At 49.7% G+C, this 17,644-nt stretch overlaps 1 protein-coding gene across 11 annotated transcripts in view; it reads left to right on the top strand.

The window, feature by feature from the left end:
- PPCDC (phosphopantothenoylcysteine decarboxylase) overlaps positions 1-17,644 on the top strand; it is a 50,595-nt gene that overhangs the window by 20,624 nt on the left and 12,327 nt on the right. For 7 of the 11 annotated variants that reach the window (XM_065559605.1, XM_042862048.2, XM_042862053.2 and 4 more), the window contains one exon: positions 15,439-15,567. The exons of the other annotated variants lie outside the window; for them this stretch is intronic. In XM_065559605.1, coding sequence (XP_065415677.1) covers positions 15,439-15,567 — 129 coding nt within the window. The remainder of the gene's footprint in view (positions 1-15,438; positions 15,568-17,644) is intronic. 11 annotated transcript variants of the gene reach the window in all.

The following is a 17,644-nucleotide window of genomic DNA, read 5'->3' as shown; positions in this document are numbered from 1 at the left end:
CCAATAGCGGATACTTCAGAGCAAGGCAAAACCCTCTCCCTCCATAATGCACTTGGTCATTTGTGCAGATGCTGGATTTGGGGTAGTCAAAGAATTCCTTCCTGGTCCACTGCAAGTGATCAGTTTTTCAGCATGAGGCTGATGGACTGATTTCATTCACTTTTACAGAGCCTTTGAATCCAAGTACGAAGTATTAAAAACATGCCAATAATATGATGTTGCCCTCTCTGGATGGTGGTGAAGATGGTATTTATTATTATTACAGTGGTGTTTAGTGGTCCCAACCAATATCATAGCCTCATTGTGGTAGGCACTGTACAAACACATAATAGACAGGCACTGTCCTAGAGCTTACAGTCTAAATAAACAGGAAATACTAAGTGTGGAAGAAAGGAAAGATTGTTAATGGGTAGAGCCACAACCTGGCCCAGTTCCCCTCTCTGGACAGACACCAGTATGTTGTGAGAAGACCCAACCACTGGATCCCATGTGCTTCTAAGACTGCTGGGTCTAGGTAAGGACTGGTCACTTCCTGTATCTGGGTCTCTCAGACACACTCCCTCTACACTATAGGTCGAATTGTGCCAGTGCAATTTTCTGGCATGGTTAGGGAACATCTGTATGTTGTCACATTTTTTGTTTGTGATGACCTAGGACTGTAGCACAGTTCCCAAATTACATGGTCTCAACTACACTAGAAACCAAGTATTAAAACAAAGGTTGCCCTCACTATGCCAGAGAACCACGTGACACCCAGATGGACGAGGGAGGGAGTGTAGGGTAAGAGGTGGTCTCTGACCACTCAGGACTTAAGAGCTATCCCCATCTCCCTGAATAGCAGCCGGAAGTGAGTAGGAAGCCACTAAAGAGCTGTGGGTGAAGATGTTAGGCAATCATTATGCCTTGCCCAACTTAGAGGGCAGCAGCTTGATTACCCCTATCATTATCTTAGCTTGCAAATCTACAGACATTATTAATAGTCATAAAATTATCCAGCCCTGTTTAAAATCTACCTTCAGCATATGACTCAATAACCTCCAGCACCACTGAATTTCCCAGGCTTATTATACATCATATGGACTGTAATAGAAGTTCTAGATTCCCAGCCTCAGATCCGATGCCTGGGCACCAGGAGAAAAAGTTCATCTGTGCCCAGTTTCATTGCGGAGTTCTATCTCATTCACAACTTTAGTGTTTTGCTGTTTTGGATGGGTCCCTCCCATTCATTTTCCTCTTGTAATTTAATATTAGTTAGGATTCCTGATTGGAGACTTTGGCACTGAACAGCCTTTCTTCTTAATCCTGGATCATAACATGAAATCCAGCCAATCAAAACAGATGGCCTGTGTGGTGAAAAATAGTTCCAAATTATATTTCTGGCAGCTGGAGGCAGCAGTTTGTGCTGCATGAATGAGTTGCTCTGTCCTATTCTTTATCATCTTATGATTAGGGTTGCGAGACAGAGACCTGGGTTCTATTCCTGGCTCTGCCACTGACACATTCTTGTTACCTTGGGTGAGTCACTTTACCTCTCTGTGCCTGTGGTGGTTTAGCGGTGGGGGATCCTCCCCATCCGGGTCCGTGGGAGGGCACTCTGCCTCACCACGTGTCTGTTCGTCGCCTACCATGGGGCATTAGCGAAGTGACAACAGTCTACCACTCGAGTCTATAGCTCAGGCCTGTGGTAAGGGCCCAGCAACGAAACACAGGTAGGGAGGCCAGGCCCTTAGTCATAAGAACGGCCATACTGGGTCAGACCAAAGGTCCATCAAGCCCAGTATCCTGTCCTCTGACAATGGCCAATGGCAGGTGCCCCAAAGGGAATGAATAGACAAGTTATCATCAAGTGATCCATCCCCTGTCACCCAATCCCAGCTTCTGGCAAACAGAGGCTAGGGACACCATTTCTGCCCATCCTGGCTAATAGCCATTGATGGACCTATCTTCCATGAATCTATCTAGCTCCCTTTTGAACCTTGTTATGGTATTGGCCTTCATAACACCCTCTGGCAAGGAGTTCCAGAGGTTGACAGTACATTGCGTGAAAAAATACTTCCTTGTGTTTTGTTTTAAACCTGCTACCTATTAATTTAATTTGGTGGCCCCTTGTTCTTGTATTATGAGAAGGAATAAATAACACTTCCTTATTTACTTTCTCTATATCGCTCATGATTTTATAGACCCCATCATATCCCCCCTTAGTCGATTCTTTTCCAAGCTGAAAAGTCCCAGTCTCATTAATCTCTCTTCATACGGAAGCCGTTCTATACCCCTAATAATTTTTGTTGCCCTTTTCTGAACCTTTTCCAATTCCAGTATATCTTTTTTGAGATGGGGCGACCACATCTGCATGCAGTATTCAAGGTGTGGATGTAGCATGGATTTATATAGAGTGAATATGATATTTTCTGTTTTATTATCTATCCCTTTCTTGATGATTCCCAACATTCTGTTCGCTTTTTTGACTGCCGCTTCACATTGAGTGGATGATTTCAGAGAACTATCCACAATGACTCCAAGGTCTCTTTCTTGAGTGGTAACAGCTAATTTAGACCCCATCATTGTATATGTATAATTAGGATTATGTTTTCTAATTTGCATTACTTTGCATTTATCAACATTAAATTTCATCTGCCATTTTGTTGTCCAGTCACCCAGTTTTGTGAGATCCTTCTGTAGCTCTTCGCTGTCTGCCTGGGACTTAACTATCTTGAGTAGTTTTGTACCGTTTGCTAATTTTGCCACCTCACTGTTTGCCCCTTTTTCCAGATCGTTTATGAATATGTTAAATGGGACTGGGCCCAGTACGGATCCCTGGGGGACACCCCTATTTATCTCTCTCCATTCTGAAAACTGACCATTTATTCCTACCCTTTGTTTCCTATCTTTTAATCAGTTACCAATCCATGAGAGAACCTTCCCTCTTATCCCATGACTGCTTATTTTGCTTAAAAGCCTTTAGTAAGGCACCTTGTCAAAGGCTTTCTGAAAATGTAAATACACTATATCCACTGGATCTCCATTGTCCGCATACTTTTTGACCCCCTCAAAGAATTCTAATAGATTGGTGAGGCATGATTTCCTTTACAAAAAACATTTGACTATTTCCCAACAAATTATGTTCATCTATGTGTCTGACACTTTTGTTCTTTACGATAGTTTCAACCAGTTTGCCCGGTACTGAAGTGAGCCTTACTGGCCTGTAGTTTCCAGGGTCACCTCTGGAGCCCTTTTTAAAAATTGGCATCACATTAGCTATCCTCCAGTCATTTGGTACAGAAGCTGATTTAAATGATAGGTTACAGATGACAGTTAGTAGTCCTGCAATTTCACATTTGAGTTCCTTCAGAACTCTTGGATGAATACCATCAGGTCCTGGAGACTTATTACTGTTTAGTTTATCAATTTGTTCTAAAACTTCCTCTAATGACACCTCAATTTGGGACAGTTCCTCAGATCTGTCACCCAAAAAGAATGGCTCAGGTTTGGCTCAGTCAGGGCGGGGCAATGAGAGTCTATAGCTTAGGCTTCTGTTCAGGGTCAAGCAGTAAGGGGTTCAGGCATCCTAGCTCCGTCGGATTCCTGACAAGCACTGGCCTCTTAGCCTAGAGAGGGGGAGACTGCCACCCCAGGACGCAGGCCCACCCACCCCACTGCATCCCGGCCCAGGGCCCTAACAGTGGCAGAAGGGGCTGCCACTGGGTCAGCTGGGATCCTGACCGCAACACGCTGACTGGGTCTATGGCAACAACGAACCGGCTGTCCCAGGACCACTTCCTAACTGCTCCTCGGGGTGTACTTGGGTCTGTAGAGGATTGTCCAGATCGTCAGGGTAGAAGGCCTGTGGTAGTCCTGGCAACTCCTCTGTGGTGTGGTCTGGTCAGCATGCGGCTCTGGCCAGTCCTCAACTCCCCATGGGCCTGCAGCAGTCTCCCAGTTTGGGAGCAAGCAAGAGGCATCTTGCTCCTCTGGTGGCTGCAGCCCAACTGAGTGCCCAGACCCACCTTTTATACTTCCTGTCCTGCCCACTGACTTCTGGCGGGAGGGGTGAGCATGCTCTGGTTCCGCCCACTAGGGCTCAGTGAGGGGCTCCTCCCCCTCCGGGTCTGTGGGAGGCCACTCCACCTCACTACAGTACCCCAGTTTCTCCTTCTGTAAAATGCTTTCCTATATCCCACATGCAATTTTCTACACTGAGGTTGTTTGTACTATGTAGCCATACCAATGTAGTTGCACTGGTGCAAACCCTAGTGATGTAGGTGTCTTGCACCAATCTAAAATGTGGCTTGCACTAGCATAATCTGAACTGGTGCGTGTCACTTTTGACACCAGTGCCCTGTGTCTACATTAGGTGTTTGTTGTGACAACGGTGCAAAACTTTCCAGTATAGACAGGTCCTTAGTTCATTAATGTTTGCAAGGTGCTCTGAGACATCTTCAGATAGAAGCTGCTAGAGAAGGGTCAAGTCATATAATGAAGGATTCAGGGAAGGGTCAAGTTAGATAATGTGGACGGAAGTCCCATTTCAGGACCTCGACTCTTCTGAGGTGTCTACACTGCAGCTGGGAGTGAGCTTTCCAGCCCGGTTAGACAAACTCATGCTAGTGGGGCTTAAGGTAGCACGCTAATAATAGCTGTGTGGATGTGGCAGCTCCTGCAGAGGCTTGGGCTGGGTTTGAGCTGGAGCGTCTAGCCTGAGTCTCTGTCAGAGCCGCAACATCCACGCAGCTATTCTTAGCATGCTAGCTCAAGTCTCGCTAGTGTGAGTCTGTCTACCTTTGCTGGGAGGCTTGCACCCAGCTGCGGTGTAGAACTAACCGTAGTGAGTTAGTGCAGTAGTGTGAGAGAGGGGTGTTTTATCAAAAGTACAGTACTTTAGAGGAGATGTTAAACCAAGGCCTTGTCTACACTGGCAAGTTTCTGCGCAGTAAAGCAGCTTTCTGCGGTGTAACTCCCGAGGTGTACGCACTGCCAAGCCACTTAGTGCGCAGAAACTGCGCAGTTGCAGTGCTTTTAAAAAAACCCACCCCAACGAGAGGCATACAGCTTCCTGTGACGAGGCTACAACACCACGGTGCCAGTGTAGACACCCTGGCCGATTACAGTGCTGCGATTGGCCTCCGGGGGGTGTCCCACAATGCCTGTTCTTGCCTCTTTGGCCATCAGTTTGAGCTCTACTCCCCTGCCCTCAGGTGACCAACTGTGATCCCACCCCTTAAATTCCTTGGGAATTTTGGAAGTCCCCTTCCTGTTTGCTTGGTGATGTGCACAGTGGTCTCAGTGCATCTTTCCAGGTGACTATGCCTGCTCCAGGCACCAGGCGATCTTCCGCTTGGAGCAATGCTGAGCTGCTGGAACCCATCAACATTTGGGGAGAGGAGGCTGTCCAGTCCCAGCTGCGCTCCAGCTGTAGGAATTATGATACTTATGGACAGATTTCACGATGAACGATAGAAAGGGGCAATGACTGGGACACGTTGCAGTGCAGGGTCAAAGTGAAGGACTGCAGAATGCCTACCACAAGGCGCGGGAGGCAAACCACCACTCCGGTGCTGTGCCCATGAGCTGCTGGTTCTACAAAGAGCTGGACATGATACTCGGTGGCAACTCCACCTCCACTGTGAAGGCCACTGTGGATACTTCGGTGGCTTGTGTGCCAGTCGAGAGTGGACCGAGCCAGGAGGAGGAAATCTTGGATGAGGATGTGGAGTGGGGCGGGGGGACCCAGAGGCAGAGGATGACTCGGAGGTCAGAGATTCATGCAGCCAGGAGCTCTTCTCTACCCTGGAGGCGGCTAGCCAGTCACAGCTATTGGAGCTTGGTGGAGTGCAAACAGGAGAGGAGGCCCCTGGTAAGTGGCTTTGATTTTGGGAATCGCTGGAGCGAGTTGTGGGCAGGAGGGTTGCTGAAAGCAGGCTTGTGTCTGTATGATGCGTGTACCACCACATGCCTTGTCTGAGTGGCAGAATAGGGTGTTGATTGACTCCCGCACTTCACAGGAATCTCCCTCAGAGATCTCCAGGAAATTCTCATGGAGATACAGGGCAATCCTCTGCCACAGGTTCTTTGACAGAGCTGCTTTGTTTCTTGCCTCATTAAGGGTAACTTTTCCGCGCCGCTCTGCTGTCACTGGGGCGGGACCATTGCTGCACACTGGCGAGCCGCATAAGGGCAGGGTGGAAGCCACAGTCTTGGAGAAGACCCTCCCTTGATTCCCTGCTCACCCTCAGCAGCGAGATATCTTCCATAATGAACACAGCTTGTGGAAAATGTGGGGATAGGAATTGCCACACGCTTCTCCAATGACAGGGCAGTTCTCATTCTCATGTCCTTGCACCACAGGGCTGGGGCGAGCTCATCACACAGTCCCATGAATGTGGCTTTCCTCATCCGGAAGTTCTGCAGTCACTGTTTGTCATCCCAGACGTGCATCACAATGTGATCCCACCACTCAGTGCCTGTGGCATTCATGGATGTGCTGACCACAGTGGAACGCCGCTTTTGGGCTCAGGAAACAAGCAATCTCGTGTTGTAGCTACTACACGTGGCGAGATCAATGTCATCTTGCCTTTGTAGTTTAAGGAATAACTCCACTACCACTCGGGATGTGTTAGTGAGAGCGAGCAGCATATTGGTTAACAGTGCAGGATCCATTCCTGCAGACTGAAGAGGCAGAGCACGCAGTACACAGACCGTTGAAAGATGGTGCCAAATGCAGACAGAAGCCCAGGGATTGCTGGGATGCAAAGCAATGCATCCCGGGGCATTGGGAGAGGACCCAGGATGCCCCGGTACCCCCTCTGCCTTCCCATAACTCTTAGCGGCAGAAGAGGAAGAGATGATCTGTGGGATAGCTGCCCAGACTGCACCATTCTGAATACCGCTGCAAGTGCCACAAGTGTGAACACGCTATTGTGCAGGCAGCTGACAGTGTGAACACACAACAGCGCTTTCCCTTCAGCGAGGGATAGCTCAGTGGTTTGAGCATTGGCCTGCTAAACCCAGGGTTATGAGTTCAATCCTTAAGGGGGCCATTTAGGGATCTGGGGCAAAAATCTGTCAGGGATGGTACTTGGTCCTGCTGTGAAGGCAGGAGACTGGACTCGATGACCTTTCCAGTCCTACACTTTTATGATTCTATGAAATTGATTCCCGACTGACTGGTAGCTGTCTGGCGTTGCAAGCTTCCAGAGGGCTATTGCCACTCACTTGTGAACTGCGAGGGCTGCTCTCATCTTGGTATTCTTGCGCTTCAGGGCAGGGGAAAGCAAGTCACAAAGTTCCATGAAAGTGCCCTTATGCATGCGAAAGTTTCGCAGCCACTGGGAATCATCCCAGACCTGCAACACTATGCGGTCCCACCAGTCTGTGCTTGTTTCCCAGGCCCAGAATCCGCGTTCCATAGCATGAACTTGCCCCATTACCACCATGATGTCCAAATTGCCAGGGCCCGTGCTTTGAGAGAAGTCTGTGTCCATGTCCTCATCACTCTCGTCACCGCGCTGCCATCGTCTCCTCACCCACTTTTGCAGGTTCTGGTTCTGCACATACTGCATGATAATGCGCGAGGTGTTTACAGTGCTCATAATTGCCGCTGTGATCTGAGTGGGCTGCATGCTTGCTGTGGTATGGCGTCTGCAGGAGAGCAGAGTGGCAGCGGAAGCGTGACGATGGTTTGTGGCCCTACTACAACGTCTGCTGCCAGAGCAGGAGAGCAGAGTGGCAGCGGAAGCAGTTGTTCGATGACGATGGTTTGCAGCTCTGTTGTACTGTCTGCTGTCAGAGCAGGAGAGCAGAGTGGCAGCGGAAGCGTGACAATGGTTTGCAGCCCTACTGCACCGTCTGCTGCCAGCAGCCCCCAGGACATAACAGCGGCTGCTGAGCTGAGCGGGCTGCGTGCTTGCCGTGGTATGTCGTCTGCATGGAAAAAAGGTGCAAAACGATTGTCTGCCGTTGCTCTCACGGAGGGAGGGGCGACTGACGACATGTATCCAAAACCACCCGCGACAATGTTTTTGCCCCATCAGGCAGTGGGAGCTCAACTCAGAATTCCAATGGGTGGCGGAGACTGCGGGAACTGTGGGATAGCTACGCACAGTGCAATGCTCCGAAAGTCGACGCTAGCCTCGGTACTGTGGACGCACTCTGTCGACTTAATGCGCTTAGTGGGGACACACACAATCGACTGTATAAAATCGCTTCCTAAAAAATCGACTTCTATAAATTCGACCTAATTTCATAGTGTAGACATACCCTGAATGAGTACAAGAAGACCTGCTCATCGCCATGTGAGCAGTTCTCTGTTTTTGCACCCACGAGCATATGTTGCTTTCCTTCATAGAAAGGCATGTTAGTGGGAATGAACAGAAAGTTTTCCAGTCATTTCAGAGATCATTGTGGTGCATTGGCAGAGCTCTGTTGGGGACCAGGTCTGGAATAGCAGGGGGGCTGCTGGTCAGAATTGAGGTGCATTGGCTGTGCCGTATGGGCTTGCAGTACTGAAATACCAGGGAATGCTGCAGATCAGGATTAAGATACATTGGCAGAGCTGGGCAAGGGGTGTTGCAGGTCAGGATTGAGGTGCATTGACAGAGCTGTGTGAGGGTATGTCTACACTACGAAATTAGGTCGAATTTATAGAAGTTAATTGTTTAGAAATAGTTTTTATAAAGTCGATTGTGTGTGTCCCCACACAAAATGCTCTAAGTGTGCATTAAGTTGGCGGACTGCATCCACCGTACCGAGGCTAGCGTTGACTTCTGGAGCGTTGCGCTGTGGGTAGCTATCCCACAGTTCCTGCAGTCTCCGCCGCCCATTGGAATTCTGGGTTGAGATCCCAATGCCTAAAAACAGTGTCGCGGGTGATTCTGGATACATGTCGTCAGGCCCCCAGTCCCTCCCTCTGTGAAGGCAACGGCAGACAATCGTTTCGCGCCTTTTTTCAGCCCAGACGCCATAGCACTGGGATCATGGAGCCCACTCAGATCACCGTGGCAATTATGAGCACTATAACCAATAGGCGCATTATCCTGGAGTATATGCAGAACCAGAACCTGCCAAAGCAAAACCAGGTGAGGAGGCGACGGCAGCGCAGTGACGAGAGTGATGAGGAAATAGACATGGACATAGACTTCTCACAAACTACAGGCCCCTGCAATGTGCACATCATGGTGTTAATGGGGCAGGTTCATGCTGTGGAATGCCAATTCTGGGCCCGGGAAACAAACACAGACTGGTGGGACCGCATAGTGTTGAAGGTCTGGGATGATTCCCAGTGGCTGCAAAACTTTCACATGTGTACGGGCACTTTCATGGAACTTTGTGAGTTGCTTTCCCCTGCCCTGAAGTGCCAGAATACCAAGATGAGAGCAGCCCTCACAGTTGAGAAGCGAGTGGCGATAGCCCTGTGGAAGCTTGCAACGCCAGATAGCTACCGGTCAGTCGGGCATCAGTTTGGAGTGGGCAAATCTACTGTGGGGGCTGCTGTGAGCCAAGTAGCCAACGCAATCAAAGAGCTGCTGATATCAAGGGTAGTGACTCTGGGAAATGGGCAGGTCATAGTGGATGGCTTTGCTGCAATGGGATTCCCTAACTGTGGTGGGGCGATAGATGGAACCCCTATCCCTATCTTGTCACTGGAGCACCAAGCCAGCGAGTACATAAACCGAAAGGGGTACTTTTCAATGCTGCTGCAAGCACTGGTGGATAACAAGGGACGTTTGACCAACGTCAACGTGGGATTGCCGGGAAACGTACATGACGCTCGCGTCTTCAGGAACTCTGGTCTGTTTCAAAAGCTGCAGGAAGGGACTTTCTTCCCAGACCAGAAAATAACCGTTGGGGATATTGAAATGCCTATTGTTATCCTTGGGGACCCAGCCTACCCCTTAATGCCATGGCTCATGAAGCCGTACACAGGCAGCCTGGACAGTAGTCAGGACCTGTTCAACTATAGGCTGAGCAAGTGCAGAATGGTGGTAGAATGTGCGTTTGGACGTTTAAAAGTGCGCTGGCGCAGTTTACTGACTCAGATAGACCTCAGCGAAACTAATATTCCCATTGTTGTTATTGCTTGCTGTGCATGCCACAATATCTGTGAGAGTAAGGGGGAGACATTTATGGCGGGGTGAGAGGTTGAGGCAAATCGCCTGTCCGCTGAGTACACGCAGCCAGACACCAGGGCGGTTAGCAGAGCACAGCAGGGGGCGGTGCGCATCAGAGAAGCTTTGAAAACCAGTTTCATGACTGGCCAGGCTAGGGTGTGAAAGTTCTGTTTGTTTCTCCTTGATGAACCCCCTCCCCCCTGGTTCACTCTGTAAGCTAGACACCCTCCCCCCCCCCTTCGATCACCGCTTGTAGAGGCAATAAAGTCATTGTTACTTCACATTCATGCATTCTTTATTAATTCATCACACAAATAGGGGGATAACTGCCAAGGTAGCCCAGGAGGGGTGAGGGAGGAGGGAAGCGCCAGGTGGGGTGGGGGAGGACGGAAGGACTAGGACACACTGCACTTTAAAACTTATTGAAGGCCAGCCTTCTGTTGCTTGGGCAATCCTCTGGGGTGGAGTGACTGGGTGGCCGGAGGCCCCCCTTCCGCGTTCTTGGGCGTCTGGGTGAGGAGGCTATGGAACTTGGGGAGGAGGGCTGTTGGTTACACAGGGGCTGTAGTGGTGGTCTGTGCTCCTGCTGCCTTTCCTGCAGCTCAACCATATGCTGGAGCATATCAGTTTGATGCTCCAGCAGCCGGAGCATCGACTCTTGCCTTCTGTCACAAGCTGACGTCACTTACTCTCTTCAGCCCGCCATTCAGCCCGCCACCTCTCTTCACGTTCATATTGTGCTTTCCTGCTCTCTGACATTGTCTGCCTCCACGCATTCTGCTGTGCTCTGTCAGCATGGGAGGACATCTGGAGTTCCGAGAACATCTCATCCCGAGTGCGTTTTTTCGCCTTCTAATCTTTGCTAGCCTCTGTGAAGGAGAAGCATTTGCAGCTGGTGGGGGAAAAGGGAGATTGATAGTTAAAAAGATACATTTTAGATAACAATAGGATCACTCTTTCCCTTTAAACCTTGCTGTTCACATTACACAGCACATGTGCTTTTGTTACAAGGTCGCATTTTGCCTCTTATTTATATTGAGGGCCTGCCGGTTTGGTGTGAGAGATCACTCACGCAGTGCCAGGCAACAGAATTCGGCTTGCAGGCAGCCATGGTAAGCCACAGTCTTTTGGCTTTTTTAACCTTCTTAACATGTGGGAATGGTTTAAAACACCAGCGCCCTCATTTCCCATACCAAGCGTCCATTGGGTTGACCATTTAAAATTGGTTTTCAATTTAAAAGGAGAGACTGCGGTTTGCAGGTTAGCGTGCAGCACAAACCCAAATACCCCCCCCCCACACACACACACGCAATTCTCTGGGATGATCACTTCACCCCTCCCCCCACCGCGTGGCTAACAGCTGGGAACATTTCTGTTCTGTTACACAGCCAAACAGCCGAGCAGGAATGGGCACCTCTGAATGTCCCCTTAATAAAAGCACCCTATTTCAACCAGGTGACCGTGAATGATATCACTCTCCTGAGGATAACACAGAGATAAGGAACGTATGTTGTCTGAATGCCAGCAAACACCGGGACCATACGCTGCCATGCTTTGTTATGCAATGATTCCAGACTATGTGCTACTGGCCTGGCCTGGCGTGGTAAAGTGGCCTACCATGGCTGACGGAATAAGGCTGCACTGCCCAGAAACCTTTTGCAAAGGCTTTGGGAGTACATCCAGGAGAGCTTTATGGAGATGTCCCTGGAGGATTTCCGCTCCATCCCCAGACACGTTAACAGACTTTTCCAGTAGCTGTACTGGCCGCGAATGCCAGGGCAAATGAATCATTAAACACGCTTGCTTTTTAACCTTGTATAATATTTACAAAGGTACACTCACCAGAGGTCCCTTGTCTGCCTTCAGGGTCCGGGAGCACGCCTTGGGTGGGTTCGGGGGTTACTGGCTCCAGGTCCAGGGTGAAAAACGTATCCTGGCTGTTGGGGAAACCGGTTTCTCCGCTTCCTTGCTGTGAGTTATCTTCAAACTCTTCATCATCATCTTCCTCGTCCCCAAAACCCGCTTCCATGTTGCGTGATTCTCCATTGATGGAGTCAAAGCACGGGGTTGGAGTAGTGGTGGCTGCACCCCCTACCATGTCATGCAGCTTAGTGTAGAAGCAGCATGTCTGCGGCTCTGCTCCGGACCTTCCGTTTGCCTCTCTGGTTTTGTGGTAGGTTTGCCGTAGCTCCTTAATTTTCATGCGGCACTGCTGTGCGTCCCTGTTATGGCCTCTGTCCTTCATGCCCTTTGAGACTTTTTCTAATGTTTTGGCATTTCGTTTACTGCTACGGAGTTCAGCTAGCACGGATTCGTCTCCCCATATTGTGAGCAGATCCCCTACCTCCCGTTCGGTCCATACTGGAGCTCTTTTGCAATCCTGGGACTACATCATGGTCACCTCTGCTGATGAGATCTGCACTCACCTGCACCTTGCCATGCTGGCCAAACAGGAAATGAGGTTTAAAAGTTTGTGGGCCTTTTCCTGTCTACCTGGCCAGTGCATCTGAGTTGAGAGCGCTGTCCAGAGCGGTCACAATGGAGCACTCTGGGATAGCTCCTGGAGGCCAATACCGTTGAATTGCGTCCACACAACCCCAGAATTGACCCGGCAAGGCCAATTTCAGCGCTAATCCCCTCGTCGGAGGTGGAGTAAAGAAATCGATTTAAAGAGCCCCTTTAAGTCGAAAAAAAGGGCTTCGTCGTGTGGACGGGTCCAGGCTTAAATCGAGGTAACGTTGCTAAATTCGACCTACAATCGTAGTGTAGACCAGGGCTGAGAGGAGCCTGCGTAGCTCCTGCTTGCATTGTACCTGGCTCCAGAAGAGTTAAATACAAAAAGTTATTTTAAAAAGAAGGCGAGACTCTTTAATGTACTTAAAAACTAAAAAGAGAGTGAAGAGCCCTACTTTGGGAAGGGTGGGGAGCACTAGTTATTCCGGATGCTGCCTCTCTGTTGTGGTTGTGTGTGACTCATAGAGTGAGCAGTTTGTGGCCCTGATGCACACCTCTCAGTGGCCTGTGGTTGTGCCTGGCCTCTGGAGGTAAGACATCTCATCTCATTTGCTGCTTCTCTTGACATTTTACCAGCTCAGATGCTCCATCAAGGTCAGAGTGACAGACATAGCAATTTCCTGCAATATCCAGGACAAACCTGATTGGATTAAGTTAAACCTTTTTGAATTAAGTTTAAGTATGTTTACAGTCTATTGTATTTAAAATGTGAAGTTTGTGTTATTGTGGGTTTGTATGTAACGTCTTCTGGGGGAGACCTGGCTAGTGTAAACCTTGGGAAGTGTTATGAGCTTCAGAGGAATATTTTAAGCAATGTTCCAGACAAACAAATATAAGTGGGGTTCTAGAAAATACCTGCAGATTGGTAAATGCAAATGACCACTTCCAGCTATGTAGAGACCCAGCCTTTTGAAGCTTCATCCCGAGGAGGGGACCATTGTCTGGCTACTTAGGTATTCATGGTCTCTGCAGATCAAAGACCAAACTGTGTAAAGGGGTGACTCTCGGATTCAGGGTGAGCTTGTTCTGAGCTAACAGTTGATATGAACTTGTGTCACGGAGTGTGGGGAAGTCAGGGCCCTGCACCCCTCTTCCTGCGATTCACCATGACTGTCAGCCAGCCAGTAAAACAGAAGGTTTATTAGATGACAGGAACACAGTCCCAAGCAGAGCTTGTAGGTACAACCAGGACCCCTCAGTCAAGTCCTTCTGGGGGTGGGGTTTAGGGAGCTTAGACCCCAGCTTTGGGGTTCCCTGCGTTTCTCCTCCCAACCCAAAACTGAAAGCAAAAACCCCCTCTACCCGTCTCTCTCCCCCTTCCCCCAGCTCCTCCCCTCCCTTTGTCCAGTTTCCTGGGCAAAGGTGTCACATGGCAGCACCCCCCTCCTGGCTCAGGTTACAAGCTCAGGTAACCCTCAAGTAAAATCATCCCCTGCGATCCCATCCCTAATACAGACAGTCCCAGTTAAACTAGACCACATTCCTGAGTCAGTCCGCCCCGCTCTCTACTGTGTCACAACTTGTGACCACAGAAAACCCCCATGGTGGAGTTTGAAGGACCAATCACATGTCGGAGCCCTTGCTGGAATTGAGGTGATCTCCGGTAAGCTGATTAGTATGCCACACGTGTAGTTTCTTTTACTTTTTTAATATCTTTTCTCTGTAGTGCTTTCACCTTAAGAATAAATGTGCTTGCTTAGGACAAGCTGTTCTGTAATTTATACCTATCGGCAATTACACTGTTTATTGCCTCTGAGGCAAAGCAGGCTAGCTTAGGCAGTCTGACTTGCTGGGGAACTCACAGTGTAGGAAGAGAGCTGTGCAGTCTGGAAAAAACCCGGTTAGGAGGGAGAGAGACATGTGTCTCCATCCAAGAGAGGTGGTGGCTGGGGATCTGGAAGCCTGAGAGTGGGTTTCCTTTGCTCAATCATAGAGGGGGAATACAGGGGCAGTTGCACTGAACTGTGACCTATACACCTTCCCCCAGATACTTCCTAGGAACCCCACCTAACTTTGTTTGTTTAAAATAGTCCTTTGAAGTTCACAACACTTCCCAAGGTTTACAAGTCTTCACCCTAGTGAATCCCACAATAATACATACATTTTGTGTTTTTAATACAGTGGGCTCCAAAGATACTTAAACTTAATTCAATAAGGTTTAACTTAATTCAGCAAGGTTTGCCCAGGATATTGCAGGAAATCACCATGTCTGTCACAAAGGGAATTTCCAGGGCAGCATAAACCTTCTGGATAAACCAGAATGATCAGAGTTACAAAGGATGGAGCGAGAAAGGCCTAGCTGGCCTCATCTAGTCTATTCTATGGGGTTTTGACCGGGGTTGTTCAATGCAGCGTAGTCACCAGGGTAAAATTTTCAGGAAGCTTTTCTAACGGTTCCTGAGATTCACAGATGCCCTGTGGTGAATGGGATGGGGAAGCCTGTGCTGGCATGCAGGGTGATGTAGATATCTGACATGTAGATTGAGTGATCTCTGAAGCAGAGTCTATTTCCTTGATGTTTGTCTGTACAGTGCCTAGCACAATGGGGCTCTGATCTTTGATTGGAGTTTCTAGGTGCTACCACAATATAAATAGTAACTATAGGAAGAGTGAAGCAAGAGAAGGGTTAAATATGAAGCAGCAGCAGCACTGCTGTCTCAGAGCCCCATTATGATTGGGCTTTGCTCCGTGTGGATGTTACTCTTTCCCCGTGGTTTGACATGGCATTTATGCATGTGGGGTTGGTACAGTGCCAAGTGCTCTGTGTATGAGTTAGTGTCTCAGGAGGGTTCAGTGATCCAGCCTCTTCTGTTGTCTGCAGCTGTGGAAAGGGCGTACAGACCCAGTCCTCCACATCGACCTGAGGCGCTGGGCCGACCTGATGCTAGTGGCTCCTCTTGATGCAAATACACTGGCAAAAATAGCAAATGGCATCTGTGACAACTTACTGGTGAGTTACTGTCCGCATCTGGGCCATTAGTTGCCCTGAATACTGGCTGAGGACATCTTTCACGCTCTTTTTCCTCATCCCTCTATTTTTTCCACTGTGCCTCTATTCTGTTTTCCTTTTCATGCAAGCTCTTTGGGGCAGGCACTATGTTGTTCTGTGTTTGTATAGTGCCTAGTGAAATGGAGCCTGGATCCATGACTAAGGCTTCTAGGCATTAAAATATTACTACTACTACTACTACTAATAAATAATGCCTGCTCTTTCCCCCAGCTCCCTCCTTATACCTCTCTCTCTCTTCCTCTTCACATCCTTCTTCATCTCCCTGGCTCTTCTCTCATGGTGTTCACCCGCCATCCCTTTTCCTATATTTCCTCCTCCTCCTTTTCCTGATGCATGATTCTTCTTCCTCTCCTGCACCTTAGAGCCTCTCCATCTCTCCGTCTCTCTCTATCACACACCCACTTTCTCACTCTCCAGTTCCTTTTCCTTTCTGTGTTTTAGATGCAGTCTAGAAAGACACCTGTGAGATCAGATAAGTTTGTTTACTTCCTGCTAGTCCTCACTCCCTCACCTAAAAGCATAACATGGACATCCACCCACCCACACTCACAGATTTATCTTCCAGTTTCAGCCAGAGGTCTTTTTGGGGGCAATGCTGTTTTCTGGTACCTCAAGTAGGTTGGGGTGGGTGGAAGAAGGGAGTCAGCTCCTGTATTTGGGTAAGACAGACTACCCAAGAGCCCCCTGTACACCCAAGTGCTTTGGGACCAGAGATTGGTGCTCTTTAGATAGGGAAGGTCACCGAATTTTAGACACCTAAGGAATCTTCAAAGAGAATGCAAATCTGCACATACAGCGCTGGTGTAAACCAGTTCAGTGCCCCTCAAAAATGAGTTGAGGGTGGGTTGGGATGTAGGCACATAAAATCTCAAAAGGAAATTTGTGTGGACAGGTGCCATTCAGGTCAAGAAACTCTGAATGGCTGAACCCCAGTGCTAAGGAAAACCACAGTGCTTGTAAATGAGTAAAATACAGCTGGAGTGACAGGCTTCACCTATGAGTGTCTAGAATGTCTCTGGAAGTGTCGGCTTAGCAGGAGGAGCATTACACGGCCCAGGGGACAGATCCCATCTGTCAGTGACACACAAGATTACAACTCTACAACTGCTAGCCTTTTTTGGCAGGGAAATAAAATAACATAGATGTATGAAACAGGCCATTAAAGGTTTCATTTGGAAGCTTGGAGGGGATCAGACCTAACAGAATTAGATTTTGCCTGTACTGGAGAAAGTTCACATCATACGGTACAAAACAACAGGTAAAAGGTTTACTGAACACAAGATGACTACAGCTAGGGTGACCAGACGTCCCGATTTTATCGGGACTGTCCCGATATTTCCTTGTTTGTCCCGCGTCCTGACCGATGTGCGGTCGGGACACTGGACAAACAAGGAAATGCTCCGGAACCTGGAGCCCGGAAATGCTCACGGTCCCCCTCCCCCCCGCCCCAACTCCGCCCCCTCTACCCCCCATTGGCTCCCTCCCCGAATCCCCGCCTCTTCCCCAGGCTCACCATTCCTCCTCCCTCCACAAGCATTGGAGGGAGGCCCCGGAGACGCAGGGGGAGCGTGGGGCCGGGGTGGTGAGAGTCCGGCCTGGCCCTGAGCAGGCAGGACTCAGTCGGGCGGTATGGAGAGTAGGAGGGCAGCCCGCGGCTGTTCTCCCCCCCGGCAGCGGGACTCGGGAGCAGCCGCTGCTGCAGCTCCCTCTGCCGCGGGGGGAGGAAGCGGCCGATGGACAAGCTCGGCGGCTGCAGCTCTGGCACCCGGGCCTGAACCCCCCGAGCCTGTTCCCCTGCAGGACCCGAGCGGGCCAGGGGAGCTGGGGCCTGCTGCTCCCACTCCGGGGCCGCTGTGGGGTAGCACCAGCTGGGCAGCAGCCCAGACGCGACTGGCCACGGGCTGGGCGCAGTGTGTGCGCTGCTGGGTCCCCGCAGCAGGCCCGGGCTCGGGGGGTTCGGGCCCAGGCGCCAGAGCCGCAGCCACCGAGCTTTGCCATGGGCCGCTTCCTCCCCCCG

Source organism: Chrysemys picta, chromosome 10 (genome assembly GCF_011386835.1).
Source record: "Chrysemys picta bellii isolate R12L10 chromosome 10, ASM1138683v2, whole genome shotgun sequence".
NCBI classification, from domain to species: domain Eukaryota; kingdom Metazoa; phylum Chordata; order Testudines; family Emydidae; genus Chrysemys; species Chrysemys picta.
The sequence above is the reverse complement of the archived record's forward strand: the minus strand, read 5'-3'. Positions and strand labels throughout refer to the sequence as shown.